Here is a 10,973-nt window from a genome sequence, read left to right as displayed (position 1 = left end):
ATCTAGATTTCTCTCAAGCTGCTTTGTAATAAAGTCCATTGTTAAAAACGCCATATAAATAAAACTGAATTGATTATTGTAATGAATTATAGAGAAGAATTATGAAGATATTTTTAGTTGTGAAGTTTTAGGGTAGCTTTTAGGATGTTTTATGCATTTTAAATAGATATAAGTGATATGACGTTTCTTTTTTTTTTAATGTGTGTTACATAAGAAGAACATTTGTTTGAACAGGAGCAGCAACTGAGGCCCAGAACTGCCACCTACTGGGAAAAAAAAAACAAAAACAAATCATATGTTTTTTTGTTTGTTTTTTTTTGTTTTTTTTTTTTTTAGAATTTTGTATAAAATAGTCAAAAACCCATTTTCCACTGTCTAGGCTTGTTTTGTTGGTAATAATGAACAGATTTAGCCGAGGTGAACTACAGAGGAGTGTGTCGGAGTAGACTGGCGGTGTGACGTCAGCAGGAGTCGTGGACTACCTGTCGCCTCAGGTAACTGAAACAGCAGTGTGAGGGAAGACATGGAGCTTCAGGAGACGGCTGGAGTCTAGACTGGTGGTGTGTCTGTGCTCAGCTCCAACGTGTGGCTTTGTTCACTCAGGACATTTCTGGATTAAGCATTAAATTGTAGGTCAAACGTTTGACGGGTGGGAAAAGCACACTGCACTTCCGGTCTGCGCCAGCTCTCCCTCTCTCTCTCCCTCTCTCTCTCTCTCTCCGCCGTAAGTAAAGTGTGTTACTGTGTTTATTGCTCGGGTTTATTGTGTGCTGTGTGACGCAGTTAATGTCTGAAATACAACACGGGCTGTTTTCTGTAACAGAGACGTGAGGAAATGTTTTCCAGCGAGTACACAGCCATGTTCCCGGTTCCTCGCTGAAGGACAGTGTGTGTGTGTGTGTGTGTGTGTGTGTGTGTATCTCGCTGTCCTGCACTTCTCCCGTCACTTAACACCTTCTCACTTCTGAGCTGCTTACAGGCTCTCAGTCTTCAGCAGGTATCTGTGGATAGAGTTTTAGCGTGTGTGTGTGTGTGTGTGTGTGTGTGTGTACGTACACGTACTGCTCGACTAGGCCTAGTCTATCATAACACACCTGAAAACCCTGGCCTGGAGGTGAGTGGTGGACAGGCAGCAGGTCCAGGTGTGCGCTGCTGTGTCTCGGTGCTCTTCTGCAGGATGAAAGGAGATGAGTTCCAGCTCTCAGTCTGTTTTCACAGGAAGAGCTACAAGTGAAAGCGTGCCTTCATGTTCCCAGCTCTCTCTCATGCTCACAGCACCTTCATTCTCGTTGTTTATGTCTGGCTGTGTGTGTGTGTGTGTGTGTGTGTGTGTGTGTGTGTGTGTGCCACAGAACTGGTTGGATTAGATCGGTGTGTATCCTCAAAGTTCCAGTGCAGAGGGTTTTTTTAATCAAGCAGTACACTTCGGCTCTACTTTGATCAGGACGTTCTCAGGAATCGGTGTCCTTTGTGTTTAACCAGTGCAAGAAAAATACTCCACATAGCTGCGTTTAATATCATCAGCATTTGACTTTCAAAAAGATAGATTTCCCCAGCTCAAGTCCGATGACCTGATATTATTCTGCAGTAGTGTCTGAAAAAGCGTGACTTTTTTCAACCCCATCACAGTCAGTTCGAAACTCGTATAAGTATAACTGGAATAGATAACTGAGAAAGTGTTGGTAATATGACTCAACTTAAATGTCCCTTGTGATAAATCACTCAATCTAATTGGAAATCCTTTAACTTTACTCTTCTAAAGCACTTGTTGTGTACCATATGACCTCAGACTGCACATTTTCTGTAGAAATATTCAGGAATGTCATTTATTTATAATATTATTACATCCCTGTGATGAATCCAGATGTAATATACACAGCTACACAAATGGCAGTTAATGTGTAAATATTGCAGAAACTCTGTCTGGGTTGAATGCAGCTCAGCAGGGTTGAAGGGACACCGTGACAGAACCTTCTTTTTCTTGAAGTCTTTCATGATAGAGTGCTTTTTTTCAGTTTTGCCTTCCTCATGTTGTCTGACACCCCTGTTTTTTCCTGGGTTTGACAATCTCTCTCTCTCTCTCTCTCACACACACACACACACACACACACACACACACACACACACACACAAACATGTCCACCTTGCACTTCTTCATCTGTTCTGCAGTTTAACTCCTGTAATTTGTTATTCTATTCTGTCACACTTGGATCTTATTAACCCATTAGATCGACTCACTGGACTTTCTCGAGGGGTGACGATCCTCGAGGTCTCCTCCTTTTGTTTTTGTTTTTAAGTTTTTCTCTTCTCTCCACTTCTTATGCCTACTTACTTAATAATTACTATTTAAGTTTTATATGCAGCCTAAGGAGAAGAACAATTTCCAGTAGGAATGTAACTGAATATGAATACACCATTTGGATTGAACAGATAATGTGTTCTAAACAGACACAAATACTGATAAAAAAAATAGGAGCACTAGTCCTTTTTTGTGGATGTGTGTTTCAGACAAGCAGGAGGTTTTATCTTTCATGTGGGTGCCAGAAAGTAGGACAAACAAAGACAGACTCAGTGTTGTATGATGCATTTCCAGCATTCATACATTCATCCTTAGTAACGGCCTGGTCAGGGTCATGGTGGTTTAAATTAAGCTAATAGTATGTTTATATTTCGGGAAGTAGAAATAACTAAATCTGTTATAAAATATCACGGGCAGGTGCAAACAGAAGTACTAACTGTGTGAGCAGGATTTTAAAAAAACAGTCCAGCGTACCTCTCTAGATGAGACCGATTATGAACAGGAGTGATGTAGCTGAGGTTGAGGAAGCGTCAGAGCCAGAATTCACACACCGTGCTCACAGTGCTGATAATTCCACATCCGGGGTATTTATTCGTGTGTCTGGGGGCAGAGTGGCAGGGTTCATTTGGGGGAAAAAAAAGAAAAAAAAACAGTTCTGGTTTAGGCCCCATCTACTTTGGGTATAAATCCGGATACAGATACAGATATTTGGAGCACTAAACGTAGAGATAGTGACATTGCGTTACACCTCTGAATGACAGGCTATTAAACGGCAGCACCATATTTCTTCAGTTGACTCTTTCATCTCTGCTTGTATTGAGTCCACAGTTTTCTAGTAATATAAAATCCCATTTTACCTCCAAGTGTTTAAAGAAGTGACAATCATTCAACTATGTAACAGCCTGTCATGTTCAAAGTGTTTAAGGGTTGAATGTTATCGGCTTGAAGTTTTGTCCACAAAGCAATAATAACTTTCTAAGCTAGCAATCATGATTGTCCAGCGCTGTTTTAATCCCATCACATATTTGTGTACTTTGTGATTACTTTGTGATTTTTAGCAGTAGCAGAGTTGAAACTCTGAGCTCAACAAGCTAGATCTGAATGTAAAATAAGTCAATATTTAGAGAGGAGGGAAAAGAAGCCTTTCTCTGTTTGAGCCGTGCAGTCAAACAGACTTTGTCATTTCCTGGAAATGACGTTTAAAAAAAAAAAAAAAAAAAAAAAAAAAACGCCCAAATGTTACGGGGTCAGAGGCAACTGAGCTGTGACAGAGACTTTATTAGATAAAATAATTTATCCTGTAGAGAAAAACAACTACATATTGTAGGAAGTAGATTCAGTTTCATTTCTATGAAATAAGAAGTGTGATATTTTTGTACTATTTAAATAATCTGTGCAAATGTAACAGTAATCTGTTGCTGATATTTCTAGCTTTTATATTTTATTTTATAATTTTCTTTTGCATTACATAGTAAATATATGTAAATCTATTCATTAATTTGGGTCAGTTATATTATAGTGATTTTCCATGTTATTAATATTAACAGAGGTTTTGGAGAGCACTGAATCCTGAGAATGGCCCAGTCACTGTTTTCAGAATAGCTGATGATTTATTGTTGGTTAGGCTGCAAAAATCCTGGCCCTTTGCAGGTAAAATTGGACATCCCTGATTTAGATCTGTCCCCTGAGGTGACTGGGTTTCCACGGTGGTAGTCCAGCTCTCCACCTGAACCAGGTTCTTTGTGGCTGGGTTCAGGTGTGCTGGGAGCTGGGAAAGAGCAAACACTGGGAAACTGCAGAACGGTAGGGCTGAGACAGTCATGCATAGGTTTGAGTTTCATTTTAAGACATTCCTGTAAGACTGTTCACGCTAAACTGCACATGCAGTGTCACACACTTCTGATGATTCTCCAGTGCAGGAAAAAATTAAACCTGCACAGAATGCACACGCAAAACTGTGTGTAAAAAGTTACTCAGCTGGAGTAACAGCTGGAGTGCGTTGTGTTCTTGTTATTTTTTTTCAAACCCCAAACAGAAATGTGAGTCAAAACAGAGATAGTCCTGCCGCCAACCAAATTCTATCCCACCCACAAGTAACGCTACATTAGCAACATTAGCTGCGAGCTTAGCAAGCCATGTTAATTGTTCAACACCTCTGATATCACTGCGACCTCGCCATCAGACACGCAGAGTTTCTCGGTCTTGCTGGTTAGACGCTGAAGTGTACACGAGCTGCGACTGTAGAAATCCAAAAGGTCACATAGAAACAAAACACAGTTGTGTATGAAATTAAGAATTCTATGCATCCTAATTGATTAGTTTATTAATATAATTCAGTGCATTATTTATACACCACATAGCCAAAAGTATGTGGACATACTAATATGATTGAGTTCAGTTGCTAGCAGGTGAATAAAATCAAGCACACAGCCGTGCAGTCTCCACAGATAAGCACTGGCAGTGGAATGGCTCGTTCTGAAGAGCTCAGTGAACGTGGTACTGCCATAGGACGCCTCCTTTACCACAAGTCAGGTAGAGAAATTTCTGCCCTGCTACATTTCTGCCCCAGTCAACTGTAAGTGCTATTATTGTGAAATGGAAGCAGCTCAGCCACGAAGCAGTAGACCACACATGGTCAGGTGTCCACATACTTTTGGCCATATAGTGTTACAGGCTTTATTGTAGAGTCTTCTGCAGTTTATAGTTGTAATTTGCACAGTATAGTAGAGCAGATGTAGTCCTGTTCCTAAACTTAATTCAGTCCATTCTGTCATCAAGAGTTCATCGATTTTGGTTGGCTCTAGTTATGAAATATTCCATATTCCAGGTAGGGGCGGAGCAGTCACAACTCATGGTGTGGCTCATGGGATATTTCTGCTCAAATAGCTGTAAGGTCTGCCCATAGAAATAGGTTTTGTTCAGCAAGCAAAAAAATGAGAGGGAACATTTCCTGTGTGATATCCTACAGTGTGCTTCTCTCTTTAACAGACCCTGACGCTACAAAATCATGTCAGGCGATGGCAAAAGCTTCTCTCAGAGGTGGGAGAGGGCAGGAAGTCCTGAAGCATTGTCCATGCAGAGTAGTAGCACCAGGAGCCGGCCATATGAAGAGCGCTGTGTTGACCCAATCAGACCTGAGACCCAGTACCCTGGAGCGGTCCACAAAGTCCTTCAAAAAGATGCTAATGGCAATGCTACTGAGCCAGAGACCGTTAGCTTTCTGCCTGGCAAGACGGAGTCTCCATCTGCTTCCTGCTCGTGTGGTCCCTGTGTCTCAGTGAAAAGCTGTAGAACGTTTGCGTGTAGCGTGTTGACATGTGGACTGTATCGGGTGTGTAGGCGAATGCCATGTCTGCTGTCTGGGGAAACCCGAGGTGATGAGCCAGAAGTTCTAAAAGCTGTGACGTCAGTGCCAGATGAGAAGAATGATTTTTATCCCGATCTTTGTATTGGTGGTGTGAAAGTGGATCGATCAGCGCTAATGGAAGAGCACGAGCCAGTATCATTTAGCCTTCCTAAAATGGAGCTGGACAGCCTGACATATGAGAGTGGCAGCAAGCATTTCAGTAATTTACAAGATGAGGACTTTATTTATGAAGGCATAGATGAGGATGTGGACTCGCTAATCACACGTAAGCTACTTGAGGTTTTCTCTGAGTTTGAGATCAATGAGCTAGCAAAATGCACGTCGGACTCCATGTTCCTAAAGCGCTCCCAGGAGATCAGTCAGCTCATCTCGGATATTGTTCACGAGCATAACATTAAGGAGCAGGAAGCAGAATGCCGGCTAGTACGCGAGATCATCCGCATCAGCACACGAAAGAGCAAGAAGAAAGTGCCAGCGAGACAGCAGGAGCTGCAGAGAGACAGCGGCAATGACACCTGGAGGAGCAGTAAGAGGAGCAGCAAGAAGAACAGCTTCAATTCCATGAGTGATGGCAGTAAGTGACCTGCTTTATTACTTTCTGCTGATTTACAGAAATGAAGCATACTACATTTAAACATGAACACCTGTCTTGTTTTTCTCATGGGCATTTTCCAGCATCGTTGAGAACTATAGTGAGAACTTTATGCTTTTTGGTACATAGCTAGACGAATACTCTGAATAAATGAATAAATAGGTTGTGAAGGAGCAGGACCGTAACCATCTGTAGGAGTCGGGTTTCCAGATGGTCACAACTCGTAAATTTGTAGCTGCTAATGCATGCTTCTACTAGTTCAGCTATTTGTGCCCTTAAAGATTAGCAGTCTTCTGTTAGTTTCTGAGACCAGGACTGCAGTTTGTGTAGGCAGGTTAACGTAGACACTGTCCCATGTAATTTGATGTGTTGTCACTGCGAGCATGGGAAAAAGGTTTGATTTGTTTTATTTGGTTTTTCAGGTCTAAAGATTTCAGAGGAGAGATCTGATGACATAGAAGCGCGAAATCTGCGGAACAACAGTAAGCAGTGTAAGTTATTTTAAGCTGCTCACCCAGAGCTGCTGTTCCTGTGAATCAGCCAAATCAAACAGAAGCTGGATTCTGCAATATTACTGATTAATAACAACATATTGCGAGAACTGGGCCTATTCCTTTCTACTATTTCCTTTCCTTTTTCTCACTGCATTCTGAATAAAATGTCACAGAATAAGCTGAACACTGACAGCTTCACACCATAGTTTTATGATATGTAGATCTAAAGCTTGGTCTCACCTTTATAGTCATATTTATCAGAAAACATTGTCTCGTGATACTTTGGCCGAAATGCTGATAGTTTGTATGACACCTTAATGGATTGAAAAAGACTGAACATGCTCTCGAATGAATGATTAGTCTAAAAGACAAATGTTTTCTCACTTAAAGGCGCTGTGAACTCGTGCTGTGAAGCGTGTGCGTTATGCAGTGAGGACTGAAGCTCTTTGAATCAGTTAGCTTGTAGACAGTTACTTTATGATAAATACTACAAGCTAACTGATTCAAATAGTTAGCTTGTAGACAGTTACTTTTTTATGATAAACACTACAACATTTAATTTGATTAGCATACAAAATATATATTTTGTGTGTCAAGTCATCAAGTCTCCATCCTGCTTTCAGTTCATATCAAAGTCGATCCCAAAAAGACTCGATTAACCGATTCCAGGCATTGAAATCAAAGAGTTAACTCCAAAGCTTGCTAAAATGTCTAATAAACGTAACTACCAGACTCATGATGATGTGGTAATTTACACAGTTACTTGCGCACCTTCTGTGCATCCTGCTTCCCATAGCGGCACTGCCGTTTGTGTCGGGTTGCTTTAGGGTCAATTCACACTTGCATTCATTTCTAAAGCATCACATGGAACATGCACTCTTCCTTTTAAACAGCACGTAGATCAACTGCAACGCACATGAAAAGGACAGCTAATTTATTCTGCTGTTTTTATGTGTCTTGTGTTTGTACAGTAATGACACTCAAGTCTGCCGTTCTGTCTGTACTCATCACACTGCACATTTTCTCACTTGTACCTTTGATCTCTTTAGTAGCCAGTATCTTTGACCCCTTCCCTGTTTTTTTTTTTTTTTTTTTTTAATACGATTGTGGATTTTGGACTGTTGGCTTCCAAAATAAAACCCCACGCATCCAAGCCAGTGTGTTAGTGAGATGGGTATGTTTAGATATTACTGAGATTCTTTATCTGTTTATGTGGAACATAAGCGTGCACCTACGCTAGCACTTTCTAGGTTCTAGCTCATGGTTCTACGGCACAGTGCCAATGCACAGTGACTTTTCAGTCTGCATGTGTTTGCTTTAATTCTTTTTGCAGTGAATGTTTTTTGGATGCAGTGTAAGCCACCGTAGACGGTGCCACCCGGGACCCTGTAGACAAGGACTGAGCCAAACCTCTTTAATGAACAGGTGTTAATGCTAACGATTCTCTCCAGGTTCCTGCATGTGTTTTCTCCATCAGAGGAACTGAAGGGAGGTGTGGACTCCTCCTCTGGCTTCTCTGACAGATTACCCATGCACTCGTGTTAGTACAATGACTTCACACACAGTTAAATTATTACTTTTGGAATATACCTTAAATACGTTACTGCGTGTACTTTTACAGTTTTTGCCCGCTGTGTAATGTTGCCCTGTAATTGTATTTGAGCACATTTAACATTGGTATAGATGGCCCTGTTTACACTTGGCGTTAACATGTGTCTCAGGTAATCAGATCACAACTGGACAGATGAGACAGATAGCCCTTCACACCTGGATCTTTCATGTGTCTCTGATGTGTCTTCACTGACCATTTGATCGCGTTTCATCAATAGCATCAGCTGCCACATCTGACAAAAGCAACCCCATGTCACTGTAAATCCAAACCCAAAAATTCCAATACCAAAAAACCCAAAGTCAAATGAAAACGCACACGAATTGTTTATATTAATCTGTCAGATGGCATTTCCTAAATAAACCATCAGGTGCTCAGATGGTGTGCTGAAAGTTTTTCTGTCATCTTACATTTTGTGTAGTATTTTGCCCATCTTATCATGATTCATGTGCTTTCAACAATCACACAAACGAAAAGAATTTTATGTGCATGCTTTCTGAATATTTGTGCCCAGAACGGCTTTAATATAGCAATTCTGTCCGGCAATATGACGTTTCCTTTTACAGTGATGTACATCAAACTCAGAATCCTCCCCTTCCCCTCTTCACTTTCTTAATGAAACACTATTAATACGCCATTTCATTAAAGAGTTTTTCCCCAAAGTGATAAACTTGTCCTGTATCATTACATATAATGTTATAAATGAAGAATAGTTGAGTAAAATTCACTGAATTCATGTTGTAGTGATCAAGCATTGTTGAGAATGATAAGAGTGTGCATCTGAAAGGAGACTGCACATGGGAATATAGATTAATGAATGTAATGTGACTTATTCAAAATGCTCGAGCTACAGAAGTAAAAAATATTTCTGTGGGAAATCTATGCAACCTGGCAGCGCTGGTGACTCGGCCGTGGTCAGACCTGGTATTAACATCCGTCTCAAGTCTGTGCTGTTCACAGACTTCAGTTCAGCATTCAGCACAATCACCTCACAGAAACTGGTAACAAAGCTGAGCCTGCTGGGCTTGACCACAGATCCCAGTCTGTCAGGATCGGCACCTCCACCTCCAGCACCACCACACTGAACACCAGCGCTCCCCAAGGCTGTGTGCTCGGTCCACTGCTGTTCACACTGAAACAACATTTCATTCCAATGTATACAAACTATATAGAGGAATGACAATAAAAACCCACTTAACTTGACATGAAGTGATCTGATCACAAGTGGACAGCCAAAACGCACAGCTGTTGACACCTCAGTCTTCCACTGCATTTGTTTTCAGGCAGAAAGGTTTACACCTGTAAAGGCTGTTTCACACATTTTGTATGCTCTGCTAAAAGAGATGAAATGTGTAGTCAGGGACGCTTCAGGATACATTGCTGCTCACGCTACAGGTGTAATGTGGCCACATGCGTCCCGCGCCACACCTGAATGCCATCTGAGTGATTGGATCTCGAGGCACATTTAACCTTGACCACTTGTGATGTTAAAACTACCATGCTCATGCTTTTTCCCCATTCTCTCTCTCTCTCTCTCTCTCTCTCTCTCTCTCTCTCTCTCTCTCTCTCTCTCTCTCTGCAGCGTACTCGCCCAGCTTTCCTGCGTCTCAGTCACCGAGCTGCACAGACAATGTCACGCCCATCACATCAGACACTCCTTTGCTCTCTCATGGAATGAGAGCCTAAACCTGCATTTTTTTCCTAAAAGTGCTCTGTGTCGACCTCTGGGATTGTAATGAAGAACATGTGCTTACTCTCTTTATAGCCTAAAAGGTTTTGACTCATTTAACTGCCATCAGATTTGATGACATGACACAATTAACTTTTCTATTTATGATAAAAAAAAATTGCTTGAATTGTTGTCTAGGTATTGTTGACTTTGTTGTAGCCAGTAGATAGAAATGATGGTTAAACACTAGAGGATATGAAATAAAAAGAATAATCATTGTAAAATGAGGTAAAAATCAGCATTAGATTAGCATTTTGTTGTAATTTTATTCATCAGAAGAACCACTGTTGCACTTTCCTAAATAGTGACTGAAGGACAGCTATCTTCTTCTCTTTCTCTTAGTTCTCTGTCAGCTGTTGATGCACAGGTGAAGCCTAAATAATAGTTTAGGGCCTGTGTGTCGTGTCCTTGTAGGCGGAAGGTTTTGTGCCAGAGAGGGGTTTTAAAGGAAAATAACTGGGACATAAATATGTCGGTTTTGGAGTCTGGATGGTTTTGTGAACTTCCCTTGTGTACTCAAGAATAAAATGTATTTCCTCAAATGTACAATTTAGTCTTTAGTCCTTCACTTAGTGTAGTCTCAGAGAATTATTAGGGTTTTTTTTTTTTTTGAGTTTAATCAGTAACAGTTCAAGCTAAATGTGAGTAATATTGAAGAGATTCTGAGATTCTCATGCTACTTTCATTTTCTGTGTTGCATAGCTGTTTTGTAAATGAAATGTAAATTAAATTCAACAGGAAGACTAAGAGTAAAGCTGACCTTCAGATAAATTTGAGTGTTGTACATCAATTTGTGTGCTGATGGCTGGTCATTATTCTCTGCACAAACGTACTCTTACAGCTCTAATCACGAAGCCCCCAGGCCAAATATTACACAGTTTAA

At 40.9% G+C, this 10,973-nt stretch overlaps 1 protein-coding gene across 5 annotated transcripts; it reads left to right on the top strand.

Moving 5' to 3' along the window:
• Positions 1 to 384: 384 nt before the first annotated feature.
• kdf1b (keratinocyte differentiation factor 1b) lies at positions 385 to 10,880 on the top strand. 5 transcript variants are annotated; one of them, XM_026928455.3, is made up of 4 exons: positions 385 to 494; positions 5,288 to 6,240; positions 6,681 to 6,749; positions 9,944 to 10,880. In XM_026928455.3, exons 2-4 carry the CDS (start codon positions 5,307 to 5,309, stop codon positions 10,045 to 10,047), a joined length of 1,107 nt encoding a protein of 368 aa, XP_026784256.1. In that variant the 5' UTR covers positions 385 to 494; positions 5,288 to 5,306; the 3' UTR covers positions 10,048 to 10,880. The 5 variants fall into 5 exon arrangements, with proteins under 5 accessions (XP_026784256.1, XP_026784255.1, XP_026784257.1 ...); XM_026928454.3 differs by having other exon boundaries at positions 489 to 629; XM_026928456.3 differs by lacking the exon at positions 385 to 494 and adding an exon at positions 503 to 724 and having other exon boundaries at positions 6,681 to 6,740.
• Positions 10,881 to 10,973: the final 93 nt, after the last annotated feature.

The sequence above is a fragment of the Pangasianodon hypophthalmus genome, chromosome 29 (genome assembly GCF_027358585.1).
Source record: "Pangasianodon hypophthalmus isolate fPanHyp1 chromosome 29, fPanHyp1.pri, whole genome shotgun sequence".
Classification (NCBI taxonomy): Eukaryota; Metazoa; Chordata; class Actinopteri; order Siluriformes; family Pangasiidae; genus Pangasianodon; species Pangasianodon hypophthalmus.
Note: the sequence above shows the minus strand (reverse complement) of the source record. Positions and strands in the feature narration are given on the sequence as shown.

What these genes read in the sequence shown, in the direction of transcription:
- kdf1b (XM_026928455.3), top strand. Translation starts at nt 5,307, where the DNA reads ATGTCAGGCGATGGCAAAAGCTTCTCTCAGAGGTGGGAGAGGGCAGGA. An exon ending in CAATTCCATGAGTGATGGCA is followed by an intron (nt 6,241 to 6,680) that starts GTAAGTGACCTG and finishes TTGGTTTTTCAG; the next exon opens with GTCTAAAGATTTCAGAGGAG. An exon ending in GCGGAACAACAGTAAGCAGT is followed by an intron (nt 6,750 to 9,943) that starts GTAAGTTATTTT and finishes CTCTCTCTGCAG; the next exon opens with CGTACTCGCCCAGCTTTCCT.